This window comes from Rhamphochromis longiceps, linkage group LG22 (assembly GCF_057381845.1).
Source record: "Rhamphochromis longiceps isolate RC_006_pf linkage group LG22, R_longiceps_female_GT1.1, whole genome shotgun sequence".
Lineage (NCBI taxonomy): Eukaryota > Metazoa > Chordata > Actinopteri > Cichliformes > Cichlidae > Rhamphochromis > Rhamphochromis longiceps.
In genome coordinates this window covers 32,700,767-32,723,995 of record NC_140577.1, presented here as the reverse complement: position 1 = coordinate 32,723,995, position 23,229 = coordinate 32,700,767, and the positions used below count along the sequence as shown (strand labels likewise).

Sequence of the window (23,229 nt, the reverse complement as noted above, 5' to 3'; positions counted from 1 at the left end):
CCGCTGTCTTTTTTTCTCTTAGTGGAGGGACAAAAATCCTGCTCACCCAAACTGTGGGACTGCTGAGCCCCTGCTGAGCTGACATTAAGTTGGACTGGTTCACGTTAGCTTCCAGGAAAGAGTTTTGCCCCAGTAAGGCTGCAGTGAATAGTGAATTGAATCCCCATCGAAAAACAACATTCCTCCACCCTGCATGTAGCAGAGAAAAACCAAAGTTTGATAGTTTGATGGAGAGAAGTGGGTTACAACATTGCTCTGTTTGTGTTGGTCTGTGTGTATGTTGCTCATGTAAAGCTTGCCAGTTGTCATGAAACAGCATGGCACACATGGAGTCTCTGCGCGGCAATGACTTTATGCTCAGTGTTTAGAGATAAGGAGCAAATAAGCCCCTTTTCTTTGTACTTACATAACACTATACATAATGGTGGTCATGTTTGGGAATTTGGGCAGCAAAGTCTTATGTGTGTTCCTGTGTCTCGCACTCTTACTGAGAGCGTTGGACCTGTGCCAGGGAGGTCTCAGATTAAACGGGCGGCGACCCTTGCTTTCCCTTTTTTTCTTATGGATGTATTTGTAAATGTGCACACACATGCTCTCCACAGACCAAGAGACCACTGTCCACAGTCTCAAAGCTCTGATGAGTTATGACTTTAACTGCTAAGAGCGGAAAGAATGAAGCGTTTAACCTCTGCTCCTCTCCTTCAGCGTCAGCATTGATACCATTTGTTCCTAAACATGTCTGTTCTGCCTGACAGTTTGTGTCTCTATATTCTCAGACGTCAGGTAAGTGGTTATGTGCGAGCATGGTGACGGGCACGCTCAGTTGTGTTTGTGCTTTCGAGGAAGCGCAGCCTTTAAAGCACTTTGTTGAAGTGCCTTGATGTCAGTGCTTTGGGCAATGGAGTGAAAGGGGAGCTCGCTATTTATGAAGGCGATGTCAAGAGAAGTTACAGGATGTCTGTCCAAAAGCAACCCCAGTATGTCAAGCTGATGGAAACTGTAGAGCCACAGCATTCGTTCAGTGAGATATAGCTTTAATGCTCCAAAACCCAGGACAAGAAATCACTCAAATCTTGGAAAACTGCTCTTCAATATTTAATGCTAGTTTCTGGCCCAGAGACATTCTGGAAATCAGCGTAATGCGACAGCGAGACGGAGAATCAAAGCATCGTTTTGAGAAAAAGAATGTGCAGCCAACACCGCTACCTCCAACGTAGCAAATCTTTCAAAGATGGTTTTAGCACAGATTTTTGTTAATGCATATAGAAGTATTTTGGCTAAGTCGGATGAGATTGTATGCTTTGTCAAAGATACAAAAGCTTCCCATCAGTAGACCGGAAGTATTTATAGTGGCACCATTAAGAAATTATAATTTTCCGTTAAGAACTAAAGTCAACTTCTAGTCTTAGGCTCTGGATCCACACACAGAAATTGCAGGTATTGCCCCACAAAAAAACAAAAAGATGTGCTTCTACTGCACATAAAACAAAGATGAACATTGTCCACAGTGGCTTCAGTGTTTACTTCCATATTACACAGTGCTGTGTTGTTGTGGTTGCTTTGGGCAAGCCAGTCATTTTAGGGTCATGATGAGAGTTACAGTGCTGTGAATAAGCATCTGACGCCATTCATTTCTTTATATTTTGCTTCCAATGAGACAGATTTTCTTTGAATATGTTAAAAAGGTTTTGAGCAGTTCTCTAGGCTTTCAAAGTTTTCTTTGGACATTGGCTGCTTTTTCATTAATTTTCATTCCATTTCAGATTATTTTATATGTGTCATTCAAACATAAAAAGGTATCTCACTCAGACAACGTAGCAGCTGTTCACCAAAATCTCATCAGAAATGATCTTGGTGGCTATCAGTGGGGAGAAAAGTTATGTGTTAAACACGGTGGAGGCACAGTAATGAATTGGGGGCTGCATTTAGGTCAGCTGTGTTGAGGATGTTAGCCAACTTAGTGCAATTATAAACACAGAAAGGTAATATGCAAAACCATCTGTCAGCAGCTTTATTTTTCAAAAAGACAATGATCCCAAACACACTGCTAATGTAGTAAAAGCATACCGGGATAGAAAAACACACACACAGAGGACCAGTATCAGTCATGGACTAGCCCAAATCTCAACATTACTGAAGCAGTGTCGGCTCATCTGGACAGAAAACAGAACAAAAGGCAGGCAAGATCTAAAGGAAAGATTTAAATGTCCTTCATGAAGAACTATTCCTGAAGACTAGTTAAAGAAGACAAGAAAGCTTCCCTAAGAGGGTTCAGACTGTGTTGAAGAAGGAAAGCAGTTACACCAAGACTTTTGCACAGTACTGTATTAATAACCTTTGGTCCTCCGTGCCCCCTGATCAGACTTATGCTTGCCCATAAATGCAAAGCCACAATGCTAAAAAGGCTCTGTAACTGTAATAAACTTCTATGGAAAAATACTAAGATGAACATTCAAAGTAATTCAGTGTAAATGAGATTTGTTAAACGATGCTGTGTGTTGTGAAACAGAAAACACACGACTGCAGGAATGACTCACAAGCCGTAAAACTACAAGAAGAAAGCCTCCCTTCATGTACTGTGCCACTCAGTATGCCCTTAAGACTAGTTATATGAAGAATGCTGTTTTGTTTGCTATAACTATTGTGCAAAACAGTCCACATCTGGTAAATGATTTTAGCGGGAAATCAGTGCCTCTTTCTAAGAAACAGGTTCATGTCTTTCAAAATTGGCTTTTTCTACTCATATAACCACCCAGGTGACGGCTGATGTAGCATCACTACTCGATTTAGAGTTCCAGGTGAGTTTTTTATGGGGAATGTGGCCATTAAAGCTGACCCTTTTACTGCAAGAGCGCTGCAAAGGAAAGGGTAATTTTCCCTACGTTTGCTTGTAGCTATATGTTAACACTGCTGCTACTGATAGCTCTTTAAAGACCTGGAACATCGTCCTGCCTCCAATTCCAAACAGTGTATACCCTTGTGCCTGGGAAAGCCCAGACTCTGAACAGTGCCGAGAGAAGATTGATTAGTATGATTGCAGTGAGTAAATCACTTGATCACTTGATATCATCAGATTAAAAACATTCACTTATAAATTCTCTGCGTACTTTTTCCAGCTTTTCATTTTAGCTTTAGGTATCAGGTTTTGCTGTTTATGGAGATATTCTGTCTTTATAGGTGTGGTGATAAAGTTTTTCCATCTGACTTAAAGGAGTAGCATCCCTGATTTGCTTTTGTGTTCAGGGTTTGGTGTGAAAATTAAGATTAGGTCCATTAAAAGGGGTTACAGCTAGCACTTAGCTTAGCACAAACACTGAGCACTGGATTAAAGAGGTGGTCTGGCTGAAAACTTACCTACCGGTGTATTTAAAGGATATTAAATAATATTTTCATAACGTTTTCTTAAGATATATTTAAAAATTGAGGTGGATATCCACATAATCATGGAAGGTTTTACTCTCGTTGTGCTAACGTAGCCTAGCTTACCACTAGACTATTTGTTTTGGAAGGTTTTAAAGAAAGAGCCACAAGTAGATCTGCTAGTAGTTAAGATGCAAATAAAAGGTCATCTCAGTTAATTTGGTAAAAGTCTCACTTTCTGTAGATTTGGAGTAATGCCTGGTGTTGTGCAGTATGTATGTATTTGATATATATGTGTGTATATATTTATGGGTGTTTAGCAGCTTGTAAGTTATTGTGCCTCAGTCTTAGCTATAGCCTGGCCTGCAGACTTTCTCTTTCAGCCCATAGGCCCTGCAGCCAAGTTGCCTTCCTTGGAAAGCTTTTGGCTGATGCTGCTTCTCAGAGCTATAAATCTTACTCTGGGCATTTATGGATGTTTTCGAAGCACCGAGGGGAGCTGCGAGTGTGTGTGTATGTGCATGAATGTGGACTGAGACCTCTGGCCACGAGCAGTTCCTGGAAGCAACGCTTCCGCGTTCTTCTTTTTCCTGGAAAAGAGAAGATTGAAAATTTCATTGGCTTTTTTCCCTCTCTTTCTCCTCTGCAGCTTTCTTGCCTTGAGGCTGCTTCAAATTAGACAATGTGTGAAGAACTTGGCAGGATGTGTGCGTGTATCTTCAGACGTGTGAAATTGTATAAGTGGGCTGGGACTGGTGGGTTTTTTTGGGTGGATTTTTTTTTTTCTAAAAATTATTGAATTGATTGATAATCTTCTTTTTTCATGAAATACATCAAGGTTTAGTTAATTAGTGAGTTTCACAAGTTTAAAATAAAGCTCAGTATACCTGATACAGGGAGAGAGTGTGCATAAAGGAAAGGTCAGAGGGGTCAGAAAGCCAAAGTGACAAAGTGTCACCGGGCTCTGAATGCCTGACTTGGCATTCCTCGACAGCCGAGGCCTGAACCCACCCTTTGCCCGACCATTTGAACTCTGTGAAAATGACACGCTGTCTTCCCGTTTTACTAAAATATCTGACATCTTAAACACATTGCATGAGGCTTTTTTTAACCACGTGCTCAAAATTGTTCTTTTTTAAAATGTTTTTTTATGTCCTTTACTTTTTTTTTGGGACAGGAAAGGATGGACCGCACTTCCACTCGCAGGCCTGACGAGCTTATTGTTCCTGGCTTTCAGCGCTCAGCCAGTCAGAATTTGCCACATCACCATGGTAACTCTTCTCTCTTCTCCTTCTTGAACCTATGTTGGATTTATTAAAAAAAATTGGAACATTTAGGTTGGATTATAATAACTGGTTATTACCATTGGTCTTTTCTGGTATGTCCTGAGTGATTAATGAAATCCTTCCATCTAGGGCTGAACGATTATGGAAAATAATCTAATTGCGATTTTTTGCCCCAATATTGCGATTGCGATGCGATATGCGATTATTTTTTAAGGTCTTTGTCTTCTGTATTATTAAACAAAGACAAGCAATACATCATATAGTATGGCCAATACTATATTACATTAATTTTAAACTGTTCTTTCCTGGAAGACAGACCTCTGTTATGATGACATGAGGTGATGCATGAATTGATGACTGACATTTTTATTTAACTTCTTCAATCACAACAGTATATTTGAACATACACAATAGTTTATTTTTAGCTTACAAACATCTGAGCATAAAGTGCTGACAAGGAACCCTGGTGTAAACATTAAAATGAAAGTCAGTACAATGTGCAGATTGCAGAAATATACATAAAAAAAATCAGTGGCTTTACCACACTCAGTTTTTCGACATCTGTGAACTACTAGACTGTCATTCAATTAAAAAATAATATTAAATAAATAAAACTAATAAAAAAAAAATACACACATCTTACTGATCTCTGCAGTCAGTAACATTACACATAAAGTGCAAACATAATAGCAATTGTATAAACACACACACAAACACGCCTTTAAAATTTAAAGGCGTGAAATTGGACGGTCTAGTTCTGATTAGCGTCACCGCTGTCTCGGTGGAGTTTAATAAACTCGGCCGTCTGCTTCTTGCTATCTAAAATATAACCAGACACTGGTGTAAATTCTCGACTGTCTCATACTTCTGTTTAATAAGTTTTCTGTTTGACGTTTAGTCAGCTGTGTGAAAACCAAGGAGGAACCCACCCGGGGGATTAATAAAGTTTTATTTTATCTAATCTAATAACTTTAATCTCAGCCAAACCGATTTACTCACGAACAAACAAAACACTGAAAAAAGCCCAACAATAACATTTTTAGGTTGTCTAAGTGACTTATATATTACGTTTAACCCGAGCAGCGAAACTCCGCGGTGATCTGAAAATGATGTGCCGGGAGTTGTGCCGTTCTCGGCCGCATCAGTAACCCTCGAGCTCCCGGCTAGCTGTCGAGCTGGTGGGTAGCAGACGCCTCTGAAAACGTCGAAGCACTTTTGCAAATATGGGATATCTTGATAAACCGAGCAGATATTTGATGTTTACACAACTACTTTCTCGCCTGAAAATATGTTAAAAGTTTATTTTGTGACCCAGAAAGATTAGTATGAGTAATTTTAAAACTTAGTAGCGGCCGCCATTGCTGGAAACTGGAGTTTGGCTGGGCCGCGCTATGAATTCTGGGATATGGTAGTAATCCGGTTGTTCAGTCTGACGTCACTAGCTGTGTCTGGGTCTAAACTCCGCTGCAGGTCCATATATCAAACGATCACTATGGCATTACTGAGAGTTGAAAAACTGTCTAAAGTCTTTCATCTTTAATAAAATTATCAGCGTTCTGCTCTACCAGGTGTAACAATTGAGTTTAACATCCAGGCATCCATGAAAACGGAATTTATGACATTAAACGGAGTTAGAAGTTAGCAGGGAGTTAGCTCGCTAGCTTCTATCTAAATACAATATAGCATATCCTGACTGCGGGGTTTTGGAAACAAATTAAAACGTACAGCTCTGTTATCACTTCCAGCATAAATGAAGACAGAAAACTAAACAGCAGTGACGTTTGTAGGGTTACTGAAGTTGGGCTAGCTGGTATATAATGATGTGCTACGTGACCGCTAGCAACACAGCTATGTTAGCATAATATAAACAAGCTAACTTTTTTTCCACTCGATAAAAGTTAACGTGAGTGTTCTCGGTGGTCAGAAACAAATGTAATCGCATGGCAGAATGCTGTAAAAGGACCAAACTTCAGCTAGGAGAACAACTGAGATAATCCATCCACAATACGAGGTTAGTCATTCATATACTGCTGCATGGGCTGGGCTGTAGTTACATCCTAAGGTTTTAAAAACTGAGCTTAAATAAATGATTAGCGGTAATAAAAGCCGAGGAGGTCAACAGGGATCACTGACTGTTTTAGGAGCTTTTTGAGATCAAATAGAAGAAAATACATAACATTAAACATGTTAACAACACAAAAGCCATATTAAACGCAGACTACTTTAGACCCGGAAGTAGGATTCGTCGCGTCATCACTGAACAACCGGATTTGGACAGCCTTCGGCGCGTCGCTGTGACGTAATCGGTCTACAAATGCGGCCTCAGGAGGATGCAGCCCATGAATTTGGACATGTCCAGAGTATAATCGCAGCCTTTGCGGTTAGAAAATTGCACTTGATCATGTCGCGATATTATCGCAAATGCGATATATCGTTCAGCCCTACTTCCATCTATATTTCTTTTGTCATTTCCTTTCTTCATACCTTTCTTTATGGGATCAAAACCAATTTATCGGCCTCTTAACACTCTTCCTGTCTTCCTAGAAATCCCCCCCTCCTGCTCTATCTCCATCTCCATCAAGGACACTGTCTCCCTCCATCACTACATGCTATGCTCTCCAGATGGAGAGATTATTGACAAATTTTAAACTCTCCCCTCCCTCTACCGCTGCTCGGCACTATTTTGAACTCTTCCCTTCCCCACAGTGCCTCAGTATTAAATCTGCCCCCATTATATTTCCAGAATTTCATTCACACTTCCAGGAAAATCTTGGGAATTCTTGGCTAGTGGTTATCCTGTGGATTAGCTTTTTTTTTTCTTTTGGTTTGGTGATTTATTGGACTGGCTTCACTTCTGCTGCTTGTTGGTCATGCTCGTGTATTGTAAACATGGTTTCACAATAAGTGAATGGGTGCTTACATAGGTCTATAGGTCAAACAGTTCAGAGCAGAAGGGAGTTCATAGAAAGTAAGCCATAGGTCTGTGGGTCAGGGTTGTAGATAGTAGGAGGTCAGCAGGTTCATACTCTATTCAGGCAGTGACGCCACTGGAGTGATCAGCCGTTTGCCACTATCACACACTAGACAGTAAAACAGCACTTCCAGAATCTTTTCTTGTTGTTAGTGATAGCTTGTAAAGTGTAACTGCTACAACTAAATATGGGGTCAAGATCATGCAAATGTAAATGCATTGGCACAATAGACGCAAGAATCTCTCAGTCTGTGCACAACTTTTTATAGTAACTCAACAAACCAACAAGGAACAAGTCTCCACAAGGAACCATTGAAATGATGCTTCTAGTTTCTGGAGCTTTTCTCTGTTTTGTTTTTTAAGTTAAACATTTACCAAGTTGAATTCTCAAGTACAACAATAAAAATAAAGCAAAACTAGCCTGCAAAAATTTATGGACATGGCCAATAATCAGTATATGCATCCATTTCCCAAACCCAGCTGATAACATGCAGATAAATAGTCAGCCCCTCAGTTATGTAATATATGATCATATATTTTGTACACAAAATAATAGACTGTTCAAACAAATTGGTTTGTTTACACAGGGTGAACCTGTTCTAAACAGTGAAAAGTACACAGTGCCTATTCTGGTATTCTCTGGCAAATCAATCAAGCTCCTCGGTGCTGGGCAGTGAGCACAGGGTCCACTAGGATTCTCAGGTCACCCTCATGAAGTCAGTTTCTGGTTGTTTGGTCAGAGACAGTCACACCAGTGACCTGCTGGAGGTCATTCTGTAGCTCTCGCAGTGCTTATCCTGTTCCTCCTTCCAAAAAGAAACAGATAGCAGTCCTCCTGATAGTTTAAGGGCCTTTGACGGCCCTGTCCACTTCTCCCAGAGTAACTGCTTGTCTCCTGGAATCTCCTCCATGCTCTTGAGACTGTACTCGGAGATACAGCAAACTTCTGGCAATGGTACGTGTTGATGTGCCATTTTGGACAAGCTGGGCTACCTGTGCATCCTCTCTACGCTCCACGTATCGCCTCATGCTACCAGTAATGACGCTGACCGTAGCTAAATACAAAACTACTGAAAACCAGCCAGAAAAGATGTGGAGGGAAAAAATGTCAGTGGCCTCCACCTGTAAAACTATTCCTGATTTAAAACCACTGAAACTGATTAACGACTCCCTCTGCCACTTGACTGACCGAATCAGTGTCCCAGAAGTTTAACTAATTTGATGCTATACATATAAAAATGTTTCTTTGTATTTTCAGCAGTGTACTTACCTCTCTTGATATCTGTCTATATAATTCACAGGGCTCTATGTAGTACTAGAAAAACTAAGTACATGATTTAGAAGCTTGCAGAAGCACCTTTAGTAGTAATAACTTAATAATCATTTTCCGTAAGACTTGCTAGAGACTATCAGTCTCTTACATTATCATTCCAACTTTGCATCAATTCACTGAGGTTTGCAGGCATTCGTTTGTGCACAGTTCTCTTGAGGTCCCACCACTATTCTGCTGTAGGTTCCAGTTTCCAGCCAGCTTTAGCTGACAGTCAGATAGCCTCACATTTGTCACTAGAATACTTTGGTATAAAGAGGATGTGTCCAGGTCTGTAGGTGCCAAACAAACCCAAATCATCACACTTCCACTACCGTGCTTGACAGTTTGGTATGAGGTATTTGTGCTGTATGCTCTCTATCCGGTGTTATTCCAAATATGGTTCTAGAAGTCGTGGTTTGTTCAGATGAAAGCATGCAAACGCAAGCTGTGCTGCCATGTTCTCTTTAGAGAGAAGAGGTTTTCTCCTGGAATCCCTTCCAAATAAATTATACTTGTTTAGTCTTCCTCTAATTGTACTTTAATCATAAAATTTAACATTTAACATGCCAAATGAAGTCTAGCACCAAATCACAACAACAGTCGCCTCAAGGCGTTTTATATTGTAAGGTAGAGCCTACAATAATACATACAGAGAAAAACCCAACAATCAATGAGCAACTATGAGCAAGCACTTTGGCGACAGTGGGAAGGAAAAACTCCCTTTTAACAGGAAGAAACCAGGCTCAGGGAGGGGCGGGGCCATCTGCTGTAAACCAGCTGAGGAGAGAGAAGGAAGACAGGATAAAGACATGCTGTGGAAGAGAGCCAGAGATTAATAACAAGTACGATTTAATGCAGAGAGGTCTGTTAACTGAAAAGGAAAAACTCAGTGCATCATGGGAGTCCCCCAGTAGCCTACGCCTATTGCAGCATAACTAAGGGAGGATTCAGGGTAGGGCTGCTCGATTATGGCAAAAATGATAATCACGATTATTTTCACTGAAATTGAGATCTCGATTATTTGACGATATTTATTTAACAATAACAATGTATTGAATAATGACTTTAAAGATTGTCAAAAAATAATATAAAATAGTGTGCAAATACTGATAACAGTGCAAATGTTTGCAATATAAAAAATAAATGAAAAATGTAAACATCTATGTTTAGTGAACTTTGCAGTGTTGCTCTGTGGTGCAGCTACGACACCGTAGCAAAGTTTACACACTATGTCTATTTGATCCATGTCTGACTCCGCGAACCCATAATGTTTCCACACCACTGAAGTTTTTTTACCTCTCTTTTCAACCAACGGCAGTCACTCTCCTCTCCAAATAACTTCTGCTTAGCTTTCCGAGCTTCCCTCGGGTCCTCTTAATCAGCGGTCCCCAACCCCCAGGCCTCGGATCGGTACCGGTCCGTGAGTCGTTTGGTAATTCAGGGTCACCTGGTCCAGCCCTAACTATATGCTTTAGCAAAAAGGAAAGTTTTAAGCCTAATCTTAAAAGTAGCGATGGTGATTAAAGGGGAATGATGTTCAGTAATCAGGTTAGCAACACTTGGCTGCTACTTCCCCTCTTTTCCTTGGGGGCAGTAGGGATGTACTTAGTTTATTAAAGGACTGTATATAGTTTATCTGATAAAATGTTGTGCAGGACAACACTTCACTTCACTGAAAAGGCAAGAGTCAAAGTCACCCATCTCCAGTTTCATTCTGGCTTTGGTTGGTAGCTGAACCTTACCTCAGCCTCACTGATGGATGTGCTGTATTTTTAGATCATGACTGGCTCAGATTACATGCCCTTCATTTATGCTAGATGTGGGGTTTTTTTCTTACAATCTGATGACATGTTGTCATCTGCATGTAAGCCCACCAATTAACAGTAGATTTAATATTTTGTTCATAATTTTCTTTTATCTGATTTATGTGCTGTCCTCCGGTCCTGCAGCTGAGTAATAAGCAGATTTCTGCAGATAGCTTGAGGCTTTCACAGCAGTAACACTCATTGTCACGATAGAAAATCATTCATTTTATGCACCTGTAGTTACACACTAAAGTAACTTTGAGAGTGTTTGTGCCTCCAACAATGCAAAATGTAAATGCACTGACAACATAAATCCTTTTCAAATAAAAAACAGCAGCAGCAAGAAAAACCTACTGAGAAAGTACCAACGCAAAAAGGATGCTAAATATAACCCCTGTGTTTTTGTTGCATAAAAAGAACTCCGTTGCGCTTTGCCCTTGAAAATCTGAACATTCAGCTCTCTTCGCTGACCTCTAGACTGCTGTCAGAGATCGATGATTGCAGGTTGTCGTGGCCAGGGACAGAGAGCACTCATTCAGTATATTTTGGGATCTTACAGGACTGAACTGGCCACGTTTGTATGGTAGGTTTTGTCATCAGATGCTAGCCAGACGGCTGGAGCGAGTCATCTACATTCCAAGTTATAGTTAGCGGAGGAGACGGAGAAGACATTTTCATTCTATATGTCCTCTGGGTTCCCTGTCCATAGCCAGCAGCGCCGTGTGGGCCAAGCCACAGGGGGAGGGGGAGGAATGCCAATGATACCATCATTATCCTCTTAAAGTGGCACTGGGATACTTTTTTTTTTGTAAAAGTTCTCTTTTAGCAGCAAGAACAAAACCTTTCAAACTCACAATAATTAGGATGATGAAGAATCTTCCTGTGAGCAACTTTAAATATTATTGCAAGTGTTGTTTGCCATTGCATTGATGCACATTAGCAGTTGAGAGAAAAATAGACTAAATGTTAAGTTTTAGCATCCTACCAAACGTACAACACTGTGCAAAAGTCTTGAGCCACCCTCATTTCTTTGTATTTTGCTAGTAAAATGGGAAGTAGCTGCAGCCATTTAGAGAAACGCATGTAAACAGATGGAAATACAGCATATAAGATGAAAACAGAGTTTGTACATTTCTTAGCTTTAAAGTCAATATTTGTTATTACTACGTTTATTCTTCAACAAAGGCTGAACTCTCTTGTAATTTCTTTAAGTAGTCTTCTGGAATAGTTCTTCAGACTTCTTGAAGGACTTCCAAAGCTCTTTTTTGGATGTTGGCTGCCTTTTGTTCTGTTTTCTGTCTAGATGAACCCACACTGCTTCAGTAATGTTGTGGTTTAGGCTTGTGAGACCAACCTATGGGTTGATACATTGGTATTGTGTGTTTTTCTATCCAAGTGTGCATTTACTGCACTGGCAGTGAAGGCTTTGCTAATCAGACAAAAAAATCTGTGGTACTTTTCTGTGTTCATCGTTTCATCATCGTGTTGCATTCAATATAAAATGTCGCCCCAAACCATGACAGAGCCTCCACTATGTTTCATAGATGGATATGAACACTCACCGTTTGTTATACCTCAGACTTTTCTCCCCATTTTGCTTCCCAAGCAATGGTTTCTTTAAAGCCATCCGTCCACTGAGACCATTTCTGATGAGGCTCCAGGGAATAATAAATGAATTAACTGAAGGGCCAGATGTATCTGTCAGGTCTTGGCTGGACTTGTCCTGCTTCTTAAGGACGCAACTTTTACTAAAAATCACAAAGTAGCATAACTTTTATTATGCTATGGAAGGAAAAACACAGGCATTAGTAATGAGACGAATGACAACACCTCTCGCTTTTACAGATCATGAGTCCACATTATGTTACATCTTTATATAACAGCCATGACTGTCTCTCCTCCTGCGTGGTCTTGTTCTTTTCCTAGAACATCTTTTGCACACACAGCCCCCACCCCACCCAAGCAACCATGTCCCACTCATGAACCCCAGCATCACATGACCCAATGTCCCAGACTGTGCTCTGTGTTTGTGTGTGCGCGTGACATGCATAACTCCTTATAACCTAAGATGAGCGACTCCTGTTGTTTTTGGTGCAGCAGCTTTTCCCCCCTGCTCTCACTGTGGATGTTCACAGTGTTTGTGTACATTCGGTGCACTGCTGCGTTTCCTTTTAAATTTCTCCTCTTTAATTAGATGCACATGTACATCAGCACTGCAGAGTGCACATAGTGTCCTGTCCTCATTCCTGTGTGTCTGTTTTGATGTCCTACTTTGTCCCAGTCATTTGGCCACCATGTGTCATGAAAAGGCCTGGTTAACGTTCCCAGAGTGCTGTAATTTCGTCTGAGAGGAATGTCAAGAATTCTGTGTGTGGTGTTGGGGTGGGACTCACGGAGGACCAAAGGCCTTTAGACACACATACACACACATAGCGAAACACATTGAGACCACAGTTGTGAGGACGTTTAACAGAGCTTATGTAAAAGTTGATTCACTAGAGAGATTTCTCTCCCGCTAGCAGGCTTTTCCCCCACAAGCTGACAGTGCACATTTACTTTTTAGAAAGTTAAGAGTAGAAAAATCTATTGCTGCGAGGTTGGAAAACTGTTAGTAATGACTGCCATACACAGGATTATCTCCATCTGTCCCCAGAAGGCATTTCATTTTGCATTATAGAGTGCTGCAAGAAGTGAACCAATTCATCATCAGATAGCACCACATGAACAGCATCAAAGCCTTGAGGGAAGCCCAAAGTGGGGCTTGCAAATCCGGGCCTGGCTTTAGCTAATTAATAACAGTTTACGGTAAAAGATCGGCATCGACATCTGACCTGCACGACCAGGGGCCCATTCACTCTGGTTTGCTTTGGTTAGTCGTTTGGTCTGTGGGCGAGTGCTGGTTCGAAACTGCTGCTGGCTGCCAGGAAGGCTTGTCAGCCCCTTGAATGACAGTTTACACACAGTTAGGCCAAAGGCAAGCCAGGGAGGTGGTGTACTACACAGGAATTGAATGAAATCCAAGCCAAAGAGGAATCCAACACAAGGAAGAATGATACTTCACATCAGGGCTGTGCTTTCTCTCACTCTCTCTGTCTGCTGCCATGCTTGATAATTCAGGGCCGTGATGTTTTTCTGGCAATATTTTTATTGCTTAAATTGCTGCTCTATCAAAGTGCCATTGAGGTTTCAGTGTCATTGTCTCAGTATGTACTGTAGACATGATACAAAGGTTATGAGCTGTTTGCTCAAAGTAAAACTAGTGCCCAGTCTGTGTTTAATTGCAGACATAGATAAAGAAAAGGTTCACTGACACAATTGTCTCTCTAATCAGACTTTATTGGTTCCTCTTTTTTTTCTTTCTTTTTTTTACATCTTATAATGAGTCTTTTATTTCAACTGCTGAGCCTGCCAAGGCGGGAAAACTGTGTAGATAGGTGTGGGAACATGTTTTAATAGGGTTAGTTGGGCATGTGAGTTGAAAGTATAAGTTGGCAATTCTCGTCCTCCGGAAGCATTCTTGCATCGGGATTCTGTTTGATGAAACTTCTAACTCCTTGGCTACCTTTCCTCTTGCTGGTAAAAGTTTACCTGAGATACTCGGCAGGGATGCCTCCAGAATTTTTTCATAGTGGTGGCCAGAGATGGGCAGTAACGCGTTCCGCGTTACTGTAATCCGATTACTTTTTTCAAGTAACGAGTAAAGTAAGGGATTACTATTGCAAAAACGGTAATTAGATTACCGTTACTTTCCCGTAGGAACGCTGCGTTACTGCGTTACTAAAACCGTGATTTTTTTTGCGAGAATGTCTCATGACAGTGACGTAAGCGAGTGCGCCGTTAGTGACAACAGCTGTGTGCAGATCAACAATCCACATATCGATTGTGGGAGAGAGTATGAGCGTGCAGCGTTTAAAGCGTGGAAGTACTGACCTTACTTTGAGTTTGACTCCATAAAAAGTGACAAAAACATTAGTGTCCGCTGTGCGTGGGAAGAAAACTTCTTTTTACAGCGAAAAAAACCCCTAAACTTCCAAGCAAACACCGAGTAGCTACGACGTAATGGGAAACTCACAGAGAAACTCGCGGATTCTTCAACTGACCGCGGCACACCTGCACCAGGGTAAACCTCCGCCTACCCCACTCCTGCTTTACAGGTGAAAATAGAGCAACAGGACCGCTGAGTCTTTGACTTTATTTATTTTCTGCTGTGTTTTACTTGCATCTATTTGAAAGACTGAGTGTAAACACAAAAAATATTTTATTTTATGTGCTGGAATGTGCAGAAAATAGGTTTAAATGTTAAACTAATTTCTTCCAGTCAGAGAATGTTGCATATAATTAAATTTTTGCTTGATGCATAAAGTTAAAAGATTAAAACTGATAAAACAAGTTAAAAAAAAGAGACTTTTCCATTTGATTACATTTTGTATGATGGATTATGCAGAAAAAGTAGAATTGGGCTGAAAGATCTATCGCTTTATCACCTCTTCAGGTTGTAAATCGTGTTTTAAAAAAGTAACTAAGTAACTAAGTAATTAATTACTTTTGAAAATAAGTAATCAGTAAAGTAACGGGATTACTTTTTTGGGGAAGTAATCAGTAATTAGTTACTGATTACTTTTTCAAGTAACTTGACCAACACTGGTGGTGACCATATGAGGGCCACTAAAAATATTAGGATGGCAGAATTTCCAGTTTTATTATGCTGTTGTCAAATATAGGTTAAAAATAAAAGAAATATGGCAAAAAAAATAAAATAAAATAAAAATGTTTGTAATAGAATGTGAAAAATAACTTTTTTAAATTTCTATTTTAGGTTGTAGTCCTGCCACCCAGCAGGGGGCGCTGCAGCATTGTCACCCTTTCTTTTCTTTACTGTCCTGCTTGTGATTCCACAGCTGTGTTTTCTTCATCACTAACTTTGGTTGCTGTAGTGTTAAACTACACTGGGATGATTTTGATGACTGTCAGCTGCTTGTAGATGCAATGCATCACTGTCACTCATTTCATTCTCCCTTTGCTCATCCCGCTGTCCACCTGCATCCGCAGATGATGACGTGGATCTGGAGCAGCTGGTGAATGACATGAACTCCTCTATGGAGAGTGTGTACTCCACACAGACAGACACGGCGGTTCTTCTAAACAACGGCCACGCCCCTCACCACCACCATCAGGTGCACTCTTCCTACCTGGGACACAGCCGTCGCCACACCCCAGCCCTGCCCTCTTCTTCCCCCTCCAGAGAAAGGCTGAGACACTCTCAACCCATGCACATCAAAGCTGTCAGGTAAATGCTCATAACCTGGGCCTCTACATTGATCGCACTGGTTTATGTTCAAGATAAAGATAAAAAGATCGCTCTGCTACACCTGCAGAAATAAAGATATGAATAAAAGATAACGTAGCACTGCCAGCAAAAGAACACTCTGCTATTATATATCTGTCTGTCTGTGCCATTCTTGTAAACATGCTATCTCAGGAACACCTTGGACGAGTGATGACGTTTCATATCCCAAAGGTCAAAGGTCAGCTTCACCGTGAAATCAGTTTTCTGCAGAAACCTTTTTTTTTCTGGCCACTATTAAAGGCCATGATCAGGAACAGAAGGGGAGAGTGTGACCATGAATTAACTTCTGGTAACTCTGTAGTTGCAGTGATATTATATATTGCTTTTTTGTGTTGCCACATTTAAGATGTGTGTTGAACTTCTCTGTGGGTTTAATCAGAATCAGCTTTCCTGGCCACAGCATGTGTATACATACAAGAAAAGTGACTGCTTCTAATCACTGTCAGTGAACCTACGCACTAATGAAATAGAAGTTCAACAAAATAAGTCATAAATTAAAAAAACAAAACATCAACAACATAGACATCAAAGGTCTGAAGCGCAAACATCATCCACCGTCCTTACACCCTCAACTGAGATGATGAGCATTTCTCATTTTCGGGATCTAAACTGCAGTCTGACTGCTTGTCCCACACAGTTTGCTCATGTTTTTACAAATCTGGCAGGTGCACCATGTGATCAGGCAACCGATCTGTCTCCAGTGTTCCCTCACTCTATTTCAGTTCCATCTCACCAGACCTTCAGATAGAGTAGACTCAATAAACACTTACACAGATTAACTGCACTCATACAGCGTGTTATTTCATTCACTTTAAGCCCTTTGGCACCCTCACATTGCCAGTTAACCTAAGATTCTTGTCTTTGGAATATGGGAGAAACATCCCGGCTGACCAGGACATTCATACCCAGAACCTGCTTGCTGTGAGGAGACAGTGCTGACCACTGCACCGCTGTGTTAAACAAGAGAGTGCGATACTCTGTAAAAATCATATTTATTGCGTTCTCCAGCGTTTTAATGTTACTGTAACTGTATTTTGGGGTCGTCAGGGTATCTGCTTCCACAATTTCCAAAGAGTGGGACATAAATATGTACAAACCTAGAAATATTACAAATGTAATAGTTAGAAGCCGACAGATGATGAGAGGTTTAATGTAATTGACCGACGTTGACGTTAATAACAGCCGATAAGTTAAAATTACACACGTAAAGAAGAGACGACACCCTTCAACCATGTTACGAGTGTTGATGTTGCATATTTTACTCACCAGAGGGCACTGCAGTTTCCTTTTTGGCCACATGGCACAAACAAAAATGAGCTGATCCAAGCAGAGTCAGAGTAAACAAGGTTATAAATGAGTACACATAACAAATGTGTCTATTGAAAGAGATTAAAGGACTAGCATTAGCTAAAGGTAGTCACTTGCTTACATTAATCCCTGCCTGTCCAAGGTGCTTTGCAACCCACCCCCATCCCAGATCCTTCAGTTCAAGCTGTTTTTGTTTTTTCTGACCATCTCCATTGTTATTGTCAGCAGCTCTTGCAGTTCTTGCTACTGCTCTCTCTTCCTCAGGCTTTCGAGGCAAGTGGACAGCGGGGTAGGTCAGGCCGATGCAATGGAAACTCTACTGTATATAAATTACTGCAGATCTAATAAAGAGGCCCGACAGAGCTATAAGTCTATGCAATTTAATATTTTAACCATCTTCATGCAGAATAAAGGTTATAATGTGTTGAACATACTTGCACAATGAGTGTAAAGCAAGCTTGGAAACACAACAATTTAAAAGAAACGTGCAATAATTGGCAGCAAGTCTGAGCATTTGAGCATGATAAAGTTATTTTAAAGAGAAATGCTTGTTGTTTATTTAGACAGAAGTGGATTAATATCTAGGCCAGAGGCCGTCCAGTGGTCAGTGAGCACCGACTGTCTTCTTGCCCTTTTCCTCCACTGTTGACTCTGAACTTTAACAGAATATCCAGATCAGTGTGCCCTGTTTGAAAGTGTCATTATTCAGAGTGACACTGAACAGAGTGAGCCTGGGACAGCTTCTGCTAATCTGTGTGAATAAATTACAGTAGCTAGAATTTAAACTTTTTAAAAAGTTTAGTGGTCCAGTCAGAGTTCAGATTAACTTTTAAGCTGAAACCATGTTGATTTGTATTCCTTATTATACCCAAATGACACCCATAATCATGTGTATATATATCCTCCAGTGTTAGTCTCTCACTGGTAACCTGAGGCAGTGTCATGAATGTGTGTCTCCCTCTGCAGGAACCTGCAGGAAGAGCACCAGCTGCGTCCAGCCTCGCTGCCAGCCATCCCCAACCCTTTCCCTGAGCTCTGCAGCCTAACTGGATCCCCTATTCTGAGCCCCATACAGACCTCTGACAACTATGTAAGTTCACCTACACACACGCCACGTGCACCAGCACGCAATCACTGAGAATGGTACAGCTGATTTGGTAGAGGCACAAGTGGTCAAGGGATTGGCTACATTTTTGTTGCCCATGTTAATTAGATCTTGCATTTGTGTTAGTGTGTGTTTTCAAACCAGCTGACTGGCCTGTTATGTGCGGGTCAGAGCAGCATGTGTTGACTTTGGCTGCGCACATCCTTTATCCATTACACAACAACTCAGCCGGGGTTATCTGGCAGTACATGTGTGTTATTGTGGAATCATCATCATCAATCATATTTACACACGCATGCAGACATGTGACGGACATGTTTTGCTGTGGAAGAACGAGGTGAGCCGCGTCTCCAGGATGCTGCGGACAGAGTGCAGACTTCCCGTGGCAGAGCCAGGAATACGGCTGGGAACATCTGCAGGTCGGATCTCTCTGAACCTTCTGAATCCGTCTGCTGGCTCCGGCAAGACAGGCGCCCTTTTCCGGTTCACACGCTTCAACCTCGGCTCCTAGCGTCACTTCGAGAGAGTCTCTGTGTGTGTGTGTGTGTGTGTGTGTGTGTGTGTGTGTGTGTGTGTGTGTGTGTGTCACAGCCTTGCCCTTCCTTCCCCCTGCTGAGCCTCCTGTCCCAGGAATGTTCCATCCTCCTCAAAGATGTTTTCAGGATGCCCACCCTGAACAATAAAAGTTATTTTAGATGCTTATTCACTCGCTCGCTTTCTTTACATACACACGCACACTTTTTTTGTGTGTTGTTAACGCAGTTATACACACACAGGTGGCATTATTCAGTTCACACACGCACAGAGACATGTGATAAGCCAAAGCATTATTTTTGCATTTCGTTGACATCAACTCACAAGGTCTGGAGTCAGAGAGCAAGTTTGCAGTTTGTACAAAGGATCTTTTGTGTGCGCGGTCGAGTCTGTGAGAGCTGACTAAACATTGCTTCATTTCTCTTTCCCAGATCATCTTCATTTCGTCCACAGTTCTTGTTCGTTCAGCGAGCCAAATAACCAGCCAGTAGCAGTTACGTTTCTATTTTTCTCTTATCTCACGCGGCTTTAACTTGTGTTTTCTGTCCAGTTATTCATACAGATAATGGCTGAGGCTTGGCACCATTTTCATTCGTCCTTGTGTCATTTTTCATTGCTCGTGACAACTTTAGAGCAGGCAGGACATTCTTTAACAGTGTTTAAATGCACAAAAACAGGATGGCGGTAGTATTTCTGTTTAGGCGATAGAGCTTGTGGAAGGAGTAAAAAGCACGTGGAAAAATCACCTCTAACATTCCACCATGTTTATCATAGTCAGCAAAAGCATTTTGTCCAAAGGAGAAGAGGAGGTGGCTGTGAGACTGATAAATGTGTGGCTGAGGGTGATGGGGATCATGGGAACTGGACACCACCCATGTAAAGAAACATCTCCACTGATTGTCAGCAATGATTCATTAATAAATAACTGGGATGGCTGTGTCAGGCGGGTGGATGGCCATGGAGTTTAGCCAGCCAACTTCTTGACTTTGGCTTTTACCTCTTTGGTTTGGGGTCTCATAGCTGGTGCTTGCAAAAAAGTCCAGAATTATTTTTTTAAGCAATTTTAATCATGTTTTCAATCGTAGGAGTCTAAGCAATAGATATAGTTCAGTTTTCAAGAGGTTTACAGCAGCAGCCTTCTGACAACATGTTCAATCCTCCCAACCAGCTATTTGGTTTAACTCCACTCTTAACGCTTGTTGTAAATACTTTTTGGAAACTGGCGCCATCGAAGGACTATTCCTTGCTAAACTGCTAAAGCCCCATTCATGCAGGCTTAGAGACCTGCCTGAATGGGTGTTTGCTGGCTGTTGTCAGTGTGAAACTGGTTACAGAGAGGTGTCCTACACAGAAACCGTCCTTCTGCTAGCAAACAAATTAATCACAAGGAAGTTTTGGGTGTGACTAATAACCAGCAACCACACACCAGCTGGTCAGGAAATACACATTTTTTTCTAATTACTGCATATTACCAGGTTAGTCTCCAAACCATAATCGACTGAGGTCCTAATCAACCAATCATCAAAGTGCTAAAGTTTTATGGACAAAATTGAAATCCCTGAAAGAGAAATGCAGGAAAACTGATATTATATCAAGTCCAGTCACGGGTCTCAGTCAAGCAACTCCACAGCCACACGTGGCTCGTTTGCTCACCTCCATGCTACCTGGCTTAGAGAAAAAGAGATTACAAATGTGATGAATATAAAAATGGGGGGAAAAAACTTATTTTTATTCATGATTCTTCAAAATAATTAATCAGTTGTTAAAGAAAAAATAATAATTTTAATATAGTTCTAATATCTGTGTCATAGCTTGCGTGTGTCATCTGACACCATAAACTCTACATTTTGCTGAACCTCAGTTGTGCGTCTAGCATGTAGGTAAACACATGAGGACTAGTCAGGATTCCAAAATCTTATTTGAAACTGACTAACAAGTTCTAGCGGTATGTCTGTGAAGGTTCTCAGAGCGGCTTTTGGTGTAGCCTTTTGGTGTAGCCTGTAGATCCTTTTTTGTTTTGGGTGTTGACCTTCTAGAACATATAATTAATAATAATCTTTGTGTAAACTTAACTAGGGCTTAAGTAATCATTTGAGCAGTTTAGTTTAAATTTGTCAGTACTTGATTAAGTACAGACAAATATGACTTTGGCTCATTACTAAATACCTGCAAAAGTCATGTAACTTGCTGTTACTTGTAACCAGCGTGCTTCATACTGATCATAATGCCGATAAACAAACTGGTGAATGCGTTAATCCTTATTTTTCTAAATGTCTGTGTTAGCTTTGTTGCTGAGCACAGTAGAGAGGGCAAGGCTGATGTTAGCATTTAGCTCCAAGCACTGCCGTTCCTGAGTACACTCTCACAGAGCTGCAGGCATGTCTGTGGGCTGCTTATTTACTAATTTGTTGACTGTGTAAGATCTTCCTAAACCAGCCTCCTATTGATTGGGCTGCTTTGGGGCATGCCTTTTGAAACATTGTACACTTTAATGGATTCTAATGCTCTAAAATGAGCTTTTTCTAAATCAAATTAAGTAAAACGTCCACTGATCAAATTCCTTAAATTCAGCAAATTTAGGGTTAGACTGTCTACAGCATGGCCTTTCAGGCTTTCACTGTATCTAAGATAACAGAAAGTTAGCGAGTTTAAATTTTACTGGCGCTGGAGCAAATATGTGCATTGATGTGTGCAGATCAGGTGAATATATTTAAGCCTGAGGAGTGCTGAGTATGACTTACACAACAATGCAGATGGGACCGTCACACATGCGTGCGTTGGTCTGCAGACATACTTGCATTGTATTTGCATTGGCAAAGGTTTATCGGAGGATCTCGCTCCCTCCAGCTGTAGAGTTGGAATCTGGACATTCTTCACTGAGCTTCGGTTTTTCTCAAAGCGATATGCTGCTCACATTGTGAGCCAAGTAGAGCAGTGTCCTCGTAGAATCATAAGCAGGCTGGAAATATAAAAAACTAACATGATGCTGCATCTCCATCAGATTTGTGAAACTTTCTTTCAGTGGTCTGATTCTGCTCAATAGTGGACTGGATAATGGCCATTTCCCACGCATGTTGTTGCAGTATTACACCATAGAGTTCAGTCATGTTCCCCTGGCTTTCACAAGGATTTGGTCAGGTTTTGTCTGTCATTGCTGGGCAAATGAGTTTGCTTTGGCACCGCGACCATGGCTGCAATGCAACTTGTGCTTTTATTTGTGGCCAGAGAGAGCATTACGAACATCAGTGACAGCAGGGAGCCCCGGTAGTTATAGAGACCAATCTCTCAGCCTCAACCAAAGCACCGAAGCCCCATGTGTTGGCTAACCTCCATTCTTTTGAAGTAGTTAGTGAGCAAGACACCGAACCCTTTTCAGTGACCTTGACCTCTGACCTCTTCTGGAAAGATTTAAGAGAAAAGAGGGTTTTAATTTAAAAAAAGGATGTGAAAAACCCCTTTTTCTCATGGTTTGTTGTTCAGCACATGGTTTCATTATTGAAATGTTTGATGCTTGCAAAATATTTCAAAGGTTAAAGCTGATTATGTACAAAGAGGAATCATACTTGGCTGCGGTCTACGGTCTTTAGCTGTGCCAGCGGCAGGACTCTAGGGATGATTTTTCAGCAGTGTTGCCACTCGCCAAAACTAGCCATTAGTTTTGGCGAGTCCTTAATTGAAACATTAAACAAGAATTTAAGGATTCAGATTCTGTTACTGATATCACTTATTGATTCCTTATTGATTCTCACTGGGTTCTCATTGGCTTTGAGAGTCACCACCATTGATAAACAGCATATCAAAGACATTACATTCATGCAGATTTATTGATTGCATTGTGGTCAAATCTTTGTGCATGTTGGAGGTATTTCCCCTCTTCGTTGTGATCATTTTGTGGTCGTTACTCAAAAAAAGTAATTATTACCCCGAACACTTTTCTTAGAAGTAATGCATTACATTACTTGCTATAATACTTGTTACATTACTTTCATGTTACTTTGTAAAATAGCTGAAACACAATGTCTTAGAACTACCATTTAACAGTTTAAACCTGAGGCTAGAGTCCTACACACCAACACAAATCCCTATTCTAATGAGAACACACGTGGTCTTTCTCTTAGTATTACATATGAACACAAAGCCAACAACACAAAAAGACTTCAAAGTGATCTCCACAGTGATTTCACTTTGAACAGGTAGAAAC

The 23,229-nt window shown here is 41.0% G+C and overlaps 1 protein-coding gene across 3 annotated transcripts in view; it reads left to right on the top strand.

The window, feature by feature from the left end:
• Positions 1 to 23,229, top strand: part of LOC146644338 (growth factor receptor-bound protein 10-like) — a 52,885-nt gene that overhangs the window by 5,568 nt on the left and 24,088 nt on the right. For 2 of the 3 annotated variants that reach the window (XM_085395151.1, XM_085395152.1), the window contains exons 3-5: positions 4,538 to 4,631; positions 15,784 to 16,021; positions 18,356 to 18,479. In XM_085395151.1, coding sequence (XP_085251277.1) covers positions 4,538 to 4,631; positions 15,784 to 16,021; positions 18,356 to 18,479 — 456 coding nt within the window. The remainder of the gene's footprint in view (positions 1 to 4,537; positions 4,632 to 15,783; positions 16,022 to 18,355; positions 18,480 to 23,229) is intronic. The other variant, XM_085395153.1, reaches the window with a different exon arrangement.